This window comes from Fistularia commersonii, chromosome 20, assembly GCF_037954325.1.
Source record: "Fistularia commersonii isolate RoL2024-O1a breed Wild chromosome 20, RoL_Fcom_v1.0, whole genome shotgun sequence".
NCBI lineage: Eukaryota > Metazoa > Chordata > Actinopteri > Syngnathiformes > Fistulariidae > Fistularia > Fistularia commersonii.
Window position 1 is genome coordinate 4,529,422 of NC_141303.1, and position 18,480 is coordinate 4,547,901.

The 18,480-nt window shown below is 37.3% G+C and overlaps 1 protein-coding gene across 2 annotated transcripts in view; it reads right to left on the reverse strand.

Moving 5' to 3' along the window:
• Positions 1 to 3,946: 3,946 nt before the first annotated feature.
• The window catches only part of akap7 (A kinase (PRKA) anchor protein 7), a 42,217-nt gene continuing 27,683 nt past the window's right edge, over positions 3,947 to 18,480 (reverse strand). The window contains exons 10-11 of one of the 2 annotated variants that reach the window (XM_086167399.1): positions 10,565 to 10,600; positions 3,947 to 7,685 (exon numbers count right to left, since the gene is read on the reverse strand). In XM_086167399.1, the coding sequence (XP_086023525.1) occupies positions 7,468 to 7,685; positions 10,565 to 10,600 (254 nt within the window). In that variant the 3' untranslated portion in view covers positions 3,947 to 7,467. The remainder of the gene's footprint in view (positions 7,686 to 10,564; positions 10,601 to 18,480) is intronic. The other variant, XM_086167400.1, reaches the window with a different exon arrangement.

Below are 18,480 nucleotides of genomic sequence, written 5' to 3' on the forward strand. Positions count from 1 at the left end.
TAGTCTGTACTTCATTTCTGAGCTGCTGTGACAGCCCTTAAACAAATGTGTGTGAGAACGTCTAAATAAACGTATGCAAACTGTTTATTCAGCACCAAAAGCAGACGGGAAATTCCAAGAGGACAAAAGAAATAGTGGTACGACTTGATCACTCCGTCATACACTCCGACATTCACATAGTTATTTCTGGTTTTCACCTTGTAAAAGTCAAACCTTCAAAAAATAAAATAAAATAAATAAACATAAAAAAAAAACAATCAAACTGACATCACTGGTGGAATTTTCCCAGGCTTTCTAAAAAGTTCTCCCCGTTCCCAAGCTGAGTACTCTATTTATCCAGTTAAAGGGATGGTATTGTCATACATGATGAATTTAAAAATATTTTGTAAAATTAAATATCCCTGATTTCCACTTATGATGCCACTCAGCAGGTTTGCAAAACTTCCATAATATGATTTAATTCGAGCAGAACTGAAAGCTTACATTTGCATTCGTCTCACTTATTATATGAAATCAGTCTAGTGGAGTGAATATCCTGATTAGTGGCTCCAATTCAGGATTTAATCAACAGTTTTTTTTTTAACTTAATTAGACCAAAGAATTTGAAAATTAAAGAGGAACCTGCCGAGGCAATACATCGTCAAATTCAGCTAAAGAAATAAGAGGCTGAAGTGAAAAATGACTGATGAATCAGCCGATCGTGATACATCAGGATTAAATACTGGTTATCCGTAGTGTCACCCCAAATTGTCACTTTTGGAGAAAAATGTAGAAAGAAAATAAATGCCTGGCAGGGTTTTGCATTTGTACCATCTCTCCAAAGTGCTCATACCAACACGTTTGATCTATTAAAATGCTAATCTGGATGTTTAAAAGATGTCAGTTAGTTGCTATGCAGGAAATGTCTCATCAACTGCACTTTTTACTAACAAGTCCATTATTAAAGTGTTTCTAATTCTTTCATGTTGCACAATTTAGCAGAGAGGAGACGAAGGTCACTATCTTTCATCATAGTGATTCATCATCATTGACTTATTTTGGTTTTGGTTTTCATCATTTTATCTTAAGGCACTTTTTTTTTCATAAATTGGCACTTTTTTCACAAATTGCACATTGCCTCCTGTGATTTTTGGTATTATTTTTTCAGACATTTTTGTCTTTCTGCAGACATGTTTGTCTCTTCCTCCATCTCAGACTGTAGTCAGATCCATCAGTATCATACAGAGCAGGGGTGGGCAATTATTTTGACTGGCAGGCCACATTTCTTATTTAATTTTTATACGCGGGCCAACTGGGTATCATGTAAATTGAACAAAATGAAAATTGCAATTACATATTTAAATTTTTTGGCACTTTATTTTACCTATAAAATCATTAATGATCATATGAATGTACTGATATTATTTCGTAGGAAATCATCCACACAAAATTAAACAAAAGGAAAAAAATAAGGCATTTCTAAATTCAATGTTAATTGAAAACACATATAAAAATATTCATAGAAAATAAAATGCCCAGGTCTGCCATAGAGCATTAAGTTTTCATTTAGTGGTGTGCAAATCCATGATACTCTTGAATATCTCTGCCATATGGGAATATCAGCCATCTGCCTATGAAGTGTTCGTGCATGTGGATCGTGCACACTTTGGCTGCGTCTGCAGTATTGATCGATGCGGAAAGAAATTTGTCAGCTATTTTGACACTTTGCAGCGAACTGAAATTTGGGTGTACAGGTATAGCCTTCAGGTGTGTTGAAGATTGTGCTAAACTAAAGCGCTCATATGTTTAAATCAGTGAGTTCTTGATGAGTTTAGATCTGAAATAAAAACCACTCAATAACATTATATCATATCTCAATAATATCATATCTCAATAACATATTTCTCCTCAAAGATTTGTAGCATGGGAGAAATTTCTGATTTAAACCTGGCAGGAAAGTTGTGAATGTTTAACCGCAGCTCCATTTACACATCGGGGTTGTGTTGCCTTTAGGTTCGGTCTTAAAGTTGTTTGAAATTGTGCAGATTGTTGGTAGTGTATATTCTGTTCCATAATTCAGCACCATATTTTTATTTTGAATGACGTCCCAACGATGTTTAGTTTCTGATTTGACAGGTCAATGTGCCATAATCAAATGATGCCACTTCCACAGCAGATCACTTGGAATTTTATATCATTTTTTTAACCTTAGCAATGAAAACCTTGCTGAAATATTTACATATTCATTAGACCAGGACTTTATGATGTGAAGATTCTGGTCCAAATATTTATCAGATTTGATCAAAATGGCCCCTCTGATTTCCAGTCTGGCCCGGAGGCCCTGGATCAGCGAGCACTTCTGCCGTTTTAGTTGAAACTGGAAAACCACTCAATAAGAGGCTCATTTGGAACATCGCTTGGAGGTTTTTTTTTTTCCGATAGGAAATGAAATGCCCACCTCTTTTCCCTTTTTTCTATTTTATCAAGTACATTCAAACGGTTTGTTTTCCTCCCCACAATGTACAGTCTACAGCACATCTCTTAAATGCCAAAATGAAGCTATCATCCATCTCCTTTAACACCCTTCACTCACTTATGTTGTACCATATTTGAACAAAATCCTTTCTTTACCATTCAAAAAATATATTTTGAAGAAGGCTAATACGGGTACAACTGATGTGCTTATAAAAGTTGCCTCCTATATCCTTTGAAAAATGTGCAGTTGATCAGGTGTTTGGGATACACTTTCCTAAATCACTCTCTAAAGAGTCTGTAATTGAATAAAGATAGCTGCTGATGGGATCGCTTGACCTTATGACCTTTTGATACTGCTTATACTTCTCTTCTTCTATTGCTTCAGATTAAGATCCTCTTTCATGAACACAAACTTCTTGGTCTCATTACAGTCTCTGTCTGGTGATGTACAACATGGTTCGATTCTGGGTCCACTGCTATTTTACTTAGGTACAGATAAACGACACTATTTTTTTTTTACTCAAATTGGTCGCCAATAATGTTGCTCACCTAAATTCCAATCAAATAGACCCCTTTATATTGCATCTTCTAATGCTCAGTATAACCTCTGATATTAAGGGAGCTTTTTTCCACCATCGTTGTCGCTCAAAAATCAGTTTAACCAGCTTGTGGTTAACCAGTAACAAAGAAATGCAAAATGCGCAACAGTTGTCATAAAAATGGAAATGGTCATTGCTTGGATCATTGCAATTCTGTTTTTACCCATGTTAACAAATCCCTAAATCTCCTGACAGCTTGAAATGCAGCTCGTTATTTTTTAAATGGAATAAGAAATCACCCTGACATTAATTTTTCCTCAGCGGCATCAGGGTACATTTTCTTCTGTCTATCTTTATCTCGACCGCTATGAGGTTAAATTAAGCAGCTGGAAATGCTATAATTAAGACACGCAAGGCTTAATGAACAAGGCAATGAAAATTGCTGATCTCAAAAATGTTCTCAGTGGTGTATCTAAGCCGCAGTAGGCTGGCACTTATTTACCTTTCCAGTTGTATGCTATTTCACTTGTTTTCTCATACATCTATCCATCTATCTATCCATCTATTGATCGATAAATGGAAAGATATTGAACTGCGTTTGGCTTTTGCATACATTGTGAAGTGACTTTGTATCTTTGAATGGTGTCGAATCAATTTAACATTTTGACTATTAAATCAACATTATAATTTTTTGATGTTGTCTAAGTTACATATAATTTAGAAATTTAAAAAAAAAAAATTTGCAAGTCAATATATAATATTGACAAGATATTTCATATTGCATCCATAAGTATTAGTCTTTCTTTGTACATGCTCGCGTCAGTTACTCCTCAAACTCAAACCTGATATCTTGAGGGATAAATGAATAAAATGAGCATCCGCAACCTGTGACCCTCCCCCCTCGCACCTTCACCTGTCTACAGTGGAATCAGAGAAACAGGGGAGGATATTGGTTTCAAATCTCACATCCTGTTTTATTGTTGAAATATGGCAGACCAAGAAAATTCAGCGGAATACAAACAACCCATCCACTCGGTGTGACAAATACGACATGGGAAAAAAAAAAAAAAGAGAGGAAACATTTGTACAGTCATTCTCCAGCACAACACACACACACACGCACACACACGCACACACACACACACACAGTTTCTTGTTGACATGATTAAGAGAGACAAGGATTTCTCTGGGGCACCACTGATAAAATACCCCGTAGATACAGTGTGAACCTCATCTCCTAAACACATACGCACGCACTCACGGAAAGACCACTAAACATACAGGCCAAAAGGACAACTTCAGTATTAAAGGGGATATTAGGGAGATTAAGGACCCGGTGAGAGTTAAAGATAAAACATAAATGTTTACACCTTAAGACATAATTCACCTTTGTTCTCTGTGAGCCCACAGTGACAGGACTTAAGTGGATTTCTCAGGGATGAAAGTACATTTTGCACAAGAGGCAAACCTTGTGTGTCTGGAAAACTGAGTCACTTGCTTCACAGCAATTGATTTAGCTAAGTAACATTAGAAATAACAAATCCTGTTTTACGGTGAGTGTTTTGACATTTATTTTAAGAACTCAACATTTTAGACGGACTTTAATACTTTGGCAAATGTCAAAGCAAAATAGATAGTCGTCACTGAATCACCCACCTTGGCTTGAAAGTATGCGTTGTCACCAGAAACACAAAAGAAAGTGTCATGAAGCTGTTTCAGTGACAAAAGGTCACTTTGCACGAAGGCGATTTGATTAAATAGCATATTGACCCGCTATCTAAGAGCTGAAACCAAAGACAAATAAAATCATAACGCTCTTCATAATGTTGTGCTTTTCCAACTTTAAAAATGTAGTGATAATTCCCACTACAAATGCACCTTTTAAACATAAAACTGATTTCTCCAACAGTAGAGCCTGACCCATATTTCTGCCAGCTGACTTTAAATCACCTGATATTGGCCTTTCACAGATCTTAGAGATATGATGGCCGATACATCGTAACTTTATGAGTCAGTATTTCCGAAGTAAACATGCGGTTGTTACATCTAAACTTCCAGGGCACTCCCAGCTGGGCTCCTACTTTGTTTAAAGGGTGATTTTGGGATGAATATAAGTTGTGCCTGAATATAGGCTTGTGTCAATATGTCTAACAGCATGGAACATTAATATCAAAGAATAAATGCATTGTTTTCAAGTCTTGTCGTTGACATCCACGTAACATGACGTTAAGAGTTGACGGAGCACCGAACAGAAATATTACACTTTTACGATGTCTAACTGATGTTTAATTGAAATTTTTCCGGCGTTAAATAAAGCTTGCCGTCACAGGCAAATCGTTTTGCTCTGAAACTAGCTGTACAATGACAATTATTTATTGAAAACATCAGTCGATATCATAATTTTTCGCTCCCTTGTATCTGAATAACCCTTGAAAGTCCAGTATCAGTCGGCCAGGGGAGTCCGCAATGCAAATCAACAGTTAAGACAGATAAATAACATTAAATGTCAGCAAACTCAATGTAATGTATCATCATAATCATCTTGCTGTAATTTGAAAAACTAATCATCACTTTTTTAACAAATCAAGACAATCTCCCCTACAATACATGCATATTTGTGAATGGATTTATTGGACGGCGAGAGCTGCAGGGGTTAAGGGTGGGCGCGGGGCTCGGATCCTCCAAACCCTGGACGGAAAAGGGCGAGTTCATTTTCAAGTCATTAAAAAGAAATGAAGAAAGAGGAGATGGAAGACACTGAAATTCAGAGCTAGAGGTTTTATAGCTGATTGTCTGAGTAAACCTCCCCATTATTAGTGTCATCAGGTAAGGGAGGGTCTCTCCTGTCGCTCGACTTTACCTGCTCTTTACGCTCAACAGTTCAACACAAATGAACGTTCCTTCATTAAATAAATACTTCAAATAAAAGCTAAACCTCATAAATCAAGGTGCTGACTCACAGAAACACTTTAAGGCTGCCCGACCCTCCCCAAAAATACAGAATTAAAGCAGAAATAAATAATCTGTGCGGCTTGTTTTTATAGAATAAACTAATGATATAAGCTTATAATAAAAATAATTATTTAGGTAGACTTATATATCATGAGTTAAGAGGCTGGGTGGTTTAATTTATGCCTGAAACTAAGGATAGCTTGCCAAAAAAAAAAAAAAAAAATTAAAACTCAACCAGGCCTGGTTTGGCATTCAAACTGTTTTCTTAGCAGCTCATCGTAAACGAAAGTAATATGTCTCATCAGATTTGGAAAATTCAAAGCTTCTGAATTTCAAACAACGCAAATGTTTTCTTTCTTTTTTTTTTTTTTTTTTTACAATATTTATAACCAAGTAAGTACATGTACTGTCTGGTTAACATAATCCAGATATAAAACATGCTAGATAAGTGGGATGCCATGGGCTGACTTGTTGGTCCCTTATCTCACACCAGAGTTGGGTTGACTGTCAGATCACCACAGATCTGGAGCGCGGAGTGGACGGAAATGAAGTAGTGTGAACTCGATCGGTGAATTCAGAGCTTGACAATGAATCCGTCTCAACCTGATGATTGTCTCTGCTGCTTTGAGTAGAGAGAAAACAAGAAACATAGATGGCCCGATCTCTCATGATAAACACTGAAATGAAAAGAATCGGCACGTAAGCAGCCATACTGTATAAAATTGTACAGAAATGCTGGGGGGGGGGGGGGGGGGTTCTAAAGTCAGTGACCTGAAGGTGCTCTGGACACAAATTCGACGAGATATACGACGAGTAGAACTAAAGCCACTTGGAGCAAATTTGACACACAGTTTCTCGCACCGAAATGTCCAACCAGTCACAAGTCGGTCTCAGCCGGTCAAACCAACGCTGTTTACATTTCCGATCAAGACTCTTCGAAGACTTTTCAGAAGAAACATAGACTCAGAGATGATAAGAAAAAAAAAAAATCACCTGAGACAAAAAGGTGAAAGAAAGGGTCAATTTCCTTTTTCTCAGGAGGGAGAAAGAATACAAACAAAATCAATATTTCTGAAAAACAATCGGTTTAAATGGACATTTAGTGAGTGTCAAATCACAGTGAAACCCACGTGTGGATGTGTCTACAGAAGACAGCCCTGTGTGTGTCTTGGGGTTCGATTTGCACACACAGACCTGCGGTGGCGTGAACATCGAGTGATGCGTCCTTGGCACCGGAGTCGGTGGTGTATTTCGCAGGCTTCGGCAACCTGGCCCGTTGGGGCGATCACCTAGCTCTGGTCCGAGGCTACATTTTCTTTCCGACTAGCGCTGTGTCAGGCTAGGTGAGATGGGCAGATGGCTAGCTGGCTAGCGTTTGTGTTTGGCTAGCTGGGTAAAGCTAGACTGGTTGGCTGTCTCAGGCTTGGTGGCCAGGGCTTATTAACTCTTCTTCTTCCTCTTCTTCCCAAGCTTTGGCTCTGGGCGGCTGGTGTTTCAGTCTATGTGCCTCAGTTGGACGATGTCACTTTTTGCAGTCCGAGGTGAATTTCACCGTGTTTGTCTTTGTTGCAACATCCTCGGTGCTTCCTGGTGGCTGCACTGCCGAGGCATTGGGCCCACCCCCGTTCTGGAGTGTTTCTTGTTTGTATTGTTGCAAGGCGCGACTGACAGCATCGTCAACCAGTCGCTTACTGATCCTCAACAGCTCCGCCTCATCGGGCTCAGACCGGCGCCGACCACCTGAACAAAACAAGTACAACAAACAGATATCTTATCATCATAAATCTTAGGCACAAACAGCATGCTATTTTATGAACACATGTTTTATCCCAACTTTTAAAGACTGCTATTCGACTGTGCATTTTACAAAGTGACCAAACAAAAGAATAACACCGTCTTCTTGTAATGCTTGGGTTTCTATGGGTTTCTATTGAGTTGAGTTTTCAGTACACCCAAAAGGAGGCCAGAAAAATACCTTAATCTGACAATTACGGAATGTCTTTTCTCAGCAATTATAAATTAGAAGAGATACCATTGTGACAGTCACAGTAGAGACGAAGAGGAAACGGTTTCACAACTCCTTTATATCTAATTTTGCATTTATTCTACCTTCTGGAGTCCCTGATAGGGGAACTGAATAAGAAGCAAGATGTTCTACAAACAAAATGTCTAACCAAAACCACAGAGCAGAAGAGGAGCCGGACAGATAGGTAGCCTACAATAAAAATGTAAAATGAGCAAAGAATTAATAATTAATGTCTTTGGTGAGAGTCAACAAAGACGCGATGAAAGAGATCACAGATAGGTGGATTTGTGAAGCCATAAAAGCTCTTCTGCTGTTGCTCTTTAACCTTCCATAGCTAAAAGACGTCTTATTGCTCAGTGCTATAAAAGCTATCGTGGACAGATACCTTCAGAGATTGTGGAATCAAGTTCGTGAAAACATCCATATAAAAAGACAGCAGTGGAATCTGACGGATCTAAAACATGGGAGGAGGCACTGGAATTTAAGCAGGCGTAAGAGATAAATATAAAAGGCAGACTGCAGTCTGATGTCACTGCTCAGAGTAACCAGAGGAGTCAAACAGGGGACAGTCATGATTAATACTCACTTGTAACTCCTTGTTCGGTGTTCCAACACAAAACCATTAGTTTAGGGTAACGTCATCGGACCGTGACGGCTTTGTAACTAATTGTTTTTGCGAAAACATTCCTCAAATACACACTGTAGTTGTGAATATTAAATGCTTGGTTTAAATCTTTTTTGAAAGTCAAATATAAATGGCAACAGTGATAAAATAACCAAAATATATATCCGCCCACTCACCCGGGGGAAACTGGGTGAGTGGGCGAGAACGTAACACAACTAGCTCGATATTTTTTTTGGAGTTGTACTGAATGTGATTCAAAATCACTTCAGTTGAACTGAGTCATGAAGATAAAGAGAGATGACTGATGTTTTGCCATGCAGCACATTTTCAGTCATCAATTGTCACCAAAAACAGCACAGTTCATATAATATATGTATAAAACCCTATATATATATATATATATATATATATATATATATATATATATATATGTATAAAACCCTTGATCCCTTGATATATATATATATATATATATATATATATATATATATATATATATATATAGACACATGTATATATGCACGACTGTCTCAGAAAATTAGAATATTGTGATAAAGTTCTTTATCTTCTGTAATGCTATTACAAAAACAAAAATGTCATACATTCTGGATTCATTACAAATCAACTGAAATATTGCAAGCCTTTCATTATTTTAATATTGCTGATTATGGCTTACATCTTAAGACAACTCAAAAATCCTATCTCAAAATATTAGAATATCATGAAAAAGTAATTTTTGTTTTTTTTTAATTGCATGACAGAAGATAAAGAACTTTATCACAATATTCTAATTTTCTGAGACAGTCCTGTATATACATATGTAAAACCGAAATATCCTTTTCACTGTCAGTTCCAACCGTTGTATTTTTACAAATGAGGTGTAATTCATGTGACCACTGCTAAATGTGCCAATTTGTTCGCAATGTTCAGTTGCCCACATATATTTCTTGGGTGAAAGTACACAATTTGTGATAATAAACCTTTACATCAGCAGTGCTTAAAGTCCCATAACTAACATCAGTGTCAATCATCTGGATGATTTACTGTGATGGACCATTTGCTTTCTGATCTTATAATGAACAATGAAAAAAGGTTTTGGTGATATTGATCTCCCCCCAAATACTTGCAGATTTTTTTGTTCATGAGTTCACTTCAGCTTAACTCCTTACAGCTGCATAACAGCTGACATGGACTACATTTGCATGATATAAGACACAATAAATCCATTCATTGTGAATTAAAAGAATCTATAATGCCTTAAAAAAAATCCAACTCAAGTCTCAGCCAGTATTAGGGTAACAGCCCAAGACATCAGGGACACACTCATGAATTCAAGATTTGTAGGAAGTTAAAAATGGCATTGTGACATTTTATTGACCCTTATTAGATCATTTAGCATCTGTGAGACTGTAGACAACAAAATGTAGGAGCAGCTGAACAGCACCTTCATCGCATGTCTTGCTCAAGGAAACTGTTGGAGGACGATTCTTAACATGAGACCGTTAACCATGAAAAAAAAAGCTGAACTAAGAGGCTGATTAATCACTTTCAGCCTTGCGGCACGATTTTTGCTTAGATCATTGTGGTTAACAGGCTTTAAACTGGTGGGATGGAAGTGATCAGAGGATCATTAGACAGATTTGTTGAAAGAAATCCTTTGCGGACACTTTTGTTCTTGGAGACTGATTTGTTTTTTTGGCTGAGAAAAGAAAGAATAAATCATAAACAAAGAAATTTCTCCCAAATATGGCTGATTACACTATGCACAATGAAAAGATCGACATTTTGATTACGAGGTCCTCTTCCCAAGGAAATCAATGGTAATTCGGGTTTTGCTGAAAGTAATTACATTTTGAATCAGAGTAAATTGGATTGTTCTTTAGGGATCATATATTAGACAGAAATTTTCCCGTCAGGAAGATATTAGGTTTAAGGAATATGTCAGCAACATGACAGGAGGGCACATACTTGACTGCTTCTTATGCAATGGACTCCGAACCAAATCTGCAACACAAGTACAAACGCCACAGATTAAATATATACAAAATGAAGAAGAAAATGAAAAAAAACAAAAAAATAAATTAAAAAAATAGCGGATATTTTGAAGTCTCGTGGATTTCATACGCCTATGAAACAGCACAGTCATAAAAAGCCTCTTTGTTTAGAAACACAAGGGAGATACTTCTCCTAGACAGCAGTGATTTAAAAGATTAGGTTGGACCCCTGGGCCACATGTGGTCTAAAATGGATACAAAAAAATAAAACCAGGAGAGCAACTAACTCAATTAGCTAGAACTGCAAAGTTCTGTAGTAGGAAACAAAGCTGCAGGTCTTAACTTCGAGACGCAATACTAGAGAAGAGAAGCTAACATCGGAAAATAATTCATCAGAATGCAAATCCCATGAAACAAAATGAGTTCATGTCATACAAATGCAAAGAATTCTCAGACTGTATTTTTTTGTTTATATAACCAGGCACTAACTATGCAGAAATAAATTAACTCGCTATCCCTTACAATGGACGTAAACTTGCTTGTCCACGGTCATCTCTGTACTTGTATCAAACAAATTTGACCGTTCATATTCAAGGCCGCTATGATCACTGTAAAGCTGACATCTGCGCCAAATACACAAATACAGTCTTACACAGACCCGGGCGTCATGCAGAAACAAATGGATGGATTCTAGATAGTGAGCAAGTCAAGACACAGAGGACAACATGAGTTTTTTTTCAACAAATGAAATCATGAATTTTCAACATTTTAAAAAGGAACAGCAACAGAAGAAGGAGCTGGAATATCTGTGTCCGGAAGCGGTGGGGAAACATCGCTGATCAATGTACCAACGTGATAACACTCATAATATCTTTATTTAGTTTTTCAGACCTCTTGAGATACAGAGGCATGGAGGTCACAATCTCGGTAAAGCACTCCTGACACGTTCAAAGAGGCTGAAATGATTTGAAATGACTTGCTCCCAATCTACTGGACGACACTTTGCTTTGAAAAGTCTGTACGGCTCAAAGCGAATTGTTACACGACTAGTATTGAGTCTTTTTCGGCAGCAGGCGCGTGTGCATATACTGTTGGTATATGTCCTCTCTTAACCTCCAACTCCATTCATGTGTCTCGAGGTGCATGCCAATACTGTCGACACGGGAGGAGAAGGCACGGTGGGGATATCTGCTGGCTGCATCAGAACACAAGTAATATTGTATGAAATCCAAAAGGATAATTGTCATCAGACAGATAGCCACTGGCTAAAGGCAGCAGCACAACTCATTTATTTCAGTTTCAAACAGACAAATACAGGTTAACCTTGGTGAAATAACATTTTTCTCGCAATTCTCTCCGTCCTAAGAGATAATAGCGGATCCGGTGGAAGGACACAGTCCTTCCGCTATGGCGTTTCACATCTCTCAGAAATATGACAACCTTCAATAAATCTGAATAATTAATGTGTGTTTATTAGTTTGTAGAATCCATTCACTTTCTCTGCATCCTAATGAATTATCAATCCAGCCCTCCCACACTATTATCTGTAGGTGTATCTTGGTCTGTTTGCCTTCATGTCTGCCTCCTCTGTCATCCTCTCTCACTATTCCTCCACCTGCAACCTCTTGCCTGTTTGTCTTTATATTTGCTCTGAACACTCTTCTATCTAAACCTTTTTACTCTATTCAGTCTATCTTTTTTTTTTTTTTTTCAAGCAGTTGTTGTCATGGAGACACGATGAGAACCAAAACCAGCACTTCAACTTTTTTTTTTTTTTTCTTTTACAAGAGGTTGGTCTGATTTCCATCTCTTTGGCAGATTTCACTCTCTTGATTATCAAATGTGCTTTCCTCTTGTTTCTGTTTGACTTAATTCTTTTTCAACAGTCCATTTTCTTCTCAGCGTCTGTCATTCTCCTGGGTTTGATTGGCAGGGGTCTCGTCAGGAGTATTGCCATTCAGAGGGCAATGACAGAGGGGAATTTAAATATATTAATTCATTTATTCTTCAGTCTGCCTCATAAATAGTCTGACTAATATGAACACAGTCTTTTAGTAAATTCCTGATCATCTTGCAGTAAAAGCCTAGTGTTGCAGAATCAGCATTCCAGAGTGTAATTTGTATATTTCTGCATCCCTCTCTATCTTGCAAGGCCATGTGGTTCTAGAAACGGCCTTGCAAGACAACCATCTCAGTCCAAAATAGCTGTGCTAGAGGTGGGACTAGTGATTAATCTACTAATTGAATCTGACTTTCCAAATTCAGAAATTAGATTGGTCTGCAAAGCATCTGAACATATATTAAAAAAAAAAAAAAAAAATCTGCATTCTAGGGTCTAATTTTTTTTCCATACAAAGTAAGATTCTGGATTTGCTTGTTTCAAGGCACGGGAATCATTCAAAGACTTGTAATATTGCTATATATAATTCAATACTGTATCTTCTAACATAGCGCCCTGTTTTACCCTACTCGCTATGCTGTAAATCCATCCCTTCTTTATTGTGCCAGGCTGGCAAAGCATTTCTTGTACTCTTGATGCAGAATCTCATTGTAAAGGTGAAAAAAAGGGTTTTATAGTGTGTTTAATTTAATCCCCAGTGGTGAAATGGATAGAATTAGGACACTTAGATGTACCATTGGGAGGATATTGGGACACTAGAAACATTTATATGCCTCTTTAAATTAGTCTCTTCCTCACTTAAAGACAACGGGAAAATCTATTTTTGCCGACAGCACACGTATAACGCTGTACCTGCAGTCCCACAGTTTGGCTACCAGGAAGAAGTGGCTCAGTGGGAGCTTGGTCAGCATATGATGTTTGTTAGGATTTGGTTAACTAACATCAGAGCGACTGAGTTCAGGTCAGTTCCTGTTTCACGGTGGTTCCTCCTTTATCATAAATCTGTCCAACGTATCGAAACGTAAAAACCCAATGGGTCTTCGGTGTTAAAATTCCAAAAATTAATGCTTTGACTGACGGCAAATTGTTGATAATGTGCTGACAGGTTAGATTTTAAGCACCACCACCCCACTTGGCTTCACTCTTTGAGGATTTATTTTGTGCTATGTGAGAAATTGTTGAACAACATTTGCTCCAAATACCTTCCTCTTGCACTCATCATCTTGTTCTTTAGCTAGTCATTCATCCAAATAACTAAAACAGTCCAGTTGTTGGTTGGAATTAATCTGATAATTTGCAGAGGTCTGCCAAAACATAGTCTGTCTTCAATAGTTTTACTTTCCACAAGAAAATGTAAGCTTGTCATATGGTTCAGATCCTGCAGATGGCAAGTATTCCGCATTTACTTTCTACATATGAACACAACACATCAACAAGACTTAATTCCATAAAACTGGATAAAAAAAGGATGACATGCATTTGACTTCTAGCACAGAAACTCTTTCTGAACTCTAAAGGGATTTGAAAGATATATGATGCCATTAAGATGATAAAATGTAAGAAAAAGCAAAAGTTGGCAGATAAGGAAGAGGAGAAGAAAAAATTAGTTTTTGAGAAGAGAGACCAAACAAAATACAACTATGTGATGTGCGGGATAAAAGGGTTTGTATAGGTGCATACAGGTACTTAATGGCCAAAAAGGTTAAAAAGGATGCAAGATATGCAGAAAAACAAGAGTGGTATTACATTTGAGGGCACCAAGGATCGTTAGAGGGGAAAAATGTGGAAAACTAGTCCAAGACAATGCAGTGAAGATATAAAGAGACACTATAATTGCCTGACAGGTTGGGGTATGAAGCTCTGATGGTGGGGCAGTTTCCTGAGGAAATGCCAGAGACAGCTGATTTCAGTCCTCTTCTTCACATTTCTATTTCTATTTCTATTTATACAGCGGAAAAATGCAGATAATATGCAACATGTGCAAACTGTATATTACTGACAACCAGAATGAACGCAGATAAATTGATTCCAGGACTAGAGGGTTAAAAGGCCACTTTACTATAGATATGGTGGAAGAATTTGACTGAGCATGATGTGGGCATTTTTTGAAATACAATAATTGAATTGTGACCTGAGTAACCAAAAAGTTTCATAACATATTTCTTATTTTTTTTAAATGGCTGACTATCATTTGATATTTTGTCAAAGCATCAATAAAACTGAGTAAATGTTGCATCTCTAACCAATTTACATGGAAACCAAGAGCTTGTAAAATTCTGCAGCCCTGGAATAAAGTCATCCTTTGTAAATGAGTAAATAAAACCACAAAGTTTAGACGCTCCTGAGCTATAAAAAGGAAATGCAAGAGGTAGTGTCACCACTAAATCCTGGCAGGGTTCATTTCCAGACTCCTGAGTCTGAAATAATATGAGAAAGGAGAGAAGGATGGATGGAAGCTTCGAGGTGCTGTGACATCTCACAATTTGCCTTGTTGTGATACTGATGAAGAACTACTTTTCACAACCAAATGACATTTTCTGAAATAACTGTAGAATAATTCTATAGAACATGAGTAATCCACATGACTCTGTATTCTTCTTTAAAATGTTTTCCAAAATGAACTGTATTTTTGATAACATAGCTACCACAGTTTTACTGAAATCAACACAGCAGATTTAGTGCAGCAGCTTTACATTTTAACCAACACTGCAGGTTCCCCTACGTTTGACTTAGAAGAAGCAGATACAGACATTGAACTGCTATTTTATGTTCTGAATGTTTCTTGACCGTCATTAAAAGAAAAAAAAACAAGACTTTCAGACTATTCAGCTTAACATATTTTAAATCTGTTCTTTGCCTGCTTCAGCTCAGACCAGCACCGCTGTGACTAACTGTGGAATAGCGTGATTCCTGTTAGGGTTTAGTGGTTTGAACCATGACATTATTTTCACAGAAGGGTATCTGATACCCTGGTATCTTTGTGGCTATTTCTTTTTTTGCCTGAATTACATTTGCCGAGATTAAAAAAAAAACAAAAAACATATTTGACACTGGCACGGACAAATGAAAATCAATAAGAGGTGATCATTACAGAGGCGATCATCCTATTGATTTAAGCATTGAGGAAATTTTGCTTTTTTTTTTTAGTTCCTATTTGCAAAATTAAAACATTAGTTTCATCTTCCCAACTGAGTGTCACAGCTTGTGTTCAATCGTTTAAGCCCTGCTGTGAGTGACAGATAGATTTTCGGGGGAATTTTTTAAGAAAGACGCTGTTATCAGCTGTCAGACTAATTTGCTTAATAAGTCTTCCTTATACCAGGTCAAACCATCTCAGCTCATGCAGGCTGTTATTATAAGTTAAAATGAGCATTAAAAGAATGAAAGCAGTAGATATTTTGCTGCACCAATAGCATAAGGGTCCAAGAGGGATTGAGATGCACATAAACTGGTAAAATTCCTGATTTACTTAAATGATTAATACCGGTAGATATGCAAGTTTTCACTGTGTCTCTTAAAAACACTATAAGCTGCTGCATGGACAAGATGGGTTTTCTTTCTTAATGACTTTATCAGACAGTTGCAAGAGTAAAAAGACAGTCTATCACAACAAACTTTGGAATGTGTGTTTCGTGTCTCAGTTTTCCAGTGTGTATTTGTGATGAGAAATCTTAAATCCAGGGCATTAAGTTGCTGTTTGAATCCATCTTTGTCCAGATGTGATGGAAAAGAGGAAAAAAAAAATCACACACAATTTGTTGCTATTAGATCCTCGCCTTTCCTGTCAGTGGGAGAAGATATGTAAATATTGATGAAGTTATGCAGCTGTGTGAAAGCGATTTTCCAAGGGGAGGAACCCACTTCAACAGTTAATGGCATTGTAATTCTTCTACATTTATGTTTATTTCAGAGACTGTTTAGAGATTGAATTAAACCAACTAATGGAATGGAAACAAATCATTTTGAAACTTTGAGTGCTATTAGGTCACAGACTCAGAGACAGAAGTGAATATTTCTAAATGTCTCAGATGGATATTTCATTGGGCATACAAAAAAAAAAAAAAAAACTGGAGGAAAACTAGTAAAAAGGAACAGAGTGAATATAAAAAAAATATATAAATTATGTGCTTGCATGGTGCCCTCTTTCTGCTCTGTCCTTTTCTTTATCTGCGCTTTTTAACCTCCTTTTCCTCACGGTAGCGCTTCTTCTGAGATCCCTTCTTTGTCTGGCTCTGAATGTCTCCCAAATGCAAATAGAGAAATAATTTTTTGTCTATCCTTTTTGTTTGACATGCTGTGTTTTACGATACAGTTGTGCAAAACTATGAAAGCTTAAGAGAAGTAATTTTCCCATCTGATCTTTTCTTCTGTTGAACTGCTCATGCAACTTCCGGTACGTGCTCCTCGATTGGAAGCAGATTGCTCACTCCAGATAAAGTGAGTCGTCTGTGAAAGGTAACTGCCATTATCTACGTGTTGTTAGAAAGCAAAAGAAAGACAAACAATGGGACTGACATTTCCTGTACAATATTCCAAGTAAAATTATAACAAAAGCAAGATGACGTGCAATCCATGTGCAAAAAAAAACTAATATATGTATGTATATTTTAAGTTTTTTTATTCAGGATTAGAATAGTCAAAGCCTATCTGTGATGTAGGAGGACATTACATTACATTCATTTGGCAGACGCTGTTATCCAAAGCGACTTACAAAATTGCAATTCAGAAATTCAGAGGACTGCCTGATGAGAGGAAAATGAGGAATAAACAATCTCAAAGAGCAGAAGCAAAACAGGGTTAAGATAAGTGGCCACTACTGCACTAATAAGGCCTATTTGTAATTGCAAAATAACAAGTAATGACTACGATAACCCATCTGCATGTTGTTTTTGTGATAACAGGGAGTCCCCAAAAAATGGTTAATGTTTATCATTTAAAAACATTTTTGAGCCTGTCAGGTACTGAGAAGGTTCATGGCACAAATGGTAACTCCAAGAAAAAAAAAAAAATGAAGCACAAAGCCAAATAATCTCTCATCTGGAGTTTTGAAAAGCTGAGATTTACTGCATTTACGTTCCCCATTATTGCGCATCTGTTTTTGTGATTCAGTATCTCTCACCTAAGCAATCCACACTAATTTGACTTATTTGTTCCATCAAAATAAACTGTGTTCAAAGTAATTAAACACGAATGATGTATTTCAATTCACACATATTTGAATTAGAGTGAAAGAAACAAAAACTATTAGGGTATACATATCTTCTGATTCTCAGACCACTACTTCTATAAGAGACTGGATTGTATCTTTTGTATGAGTTGCAGAAAATAATCATACTATTCCAACATCAAACAATAAGAAGATAGCAAAATTTAAGTTTCAGCTAAAACAAGTGATGGGCTTTAAACTGAAAATAAGCTGACAGAAATGTTTAAAGGGCTGCGAAATCACGGTCCACACGTATAATTTCGTTGTGCCGATGTCTCCTTGCCGTAGTAACTAGTGCTGATAAACCTATTCTATTCAAGTGAATTATGTACAGACACCGTGAAAGTATCTGTAATCGCTTGAAGGCTTCTTTAAATCACAATCCATCCATCTTCTACCGCTTATCCTGCACTCAGGGTCACAGGAGATGCTGGAGCCTATCCCAGCATCAGGTGAGAGGCGGGGTACACCCGGGACCGGTCGCCAGTCAATCGCGCGTTCATATACAAAAACAGATAACATTAACTCACTCAGTAATCCCGGGCAATTTTCCCATTTTATTTTCCATTTAACCTGCCACATTTTTTATGGACTGTGGAAGGAAACCCACGTAGACAAGGGGAGAACATACGAACTCCACACAGAAAGATCCCCTTGTCGGAATTGAACCTTCGTGCTTTGAGGCCGAAGCGCTAACCACTGCGCCACTAAGTTCCACCATCTGGTAGAAATGTTCTGTGTTGCATATTCATTGTGGCATCAGCTTGCATACTTGTTCACGCCT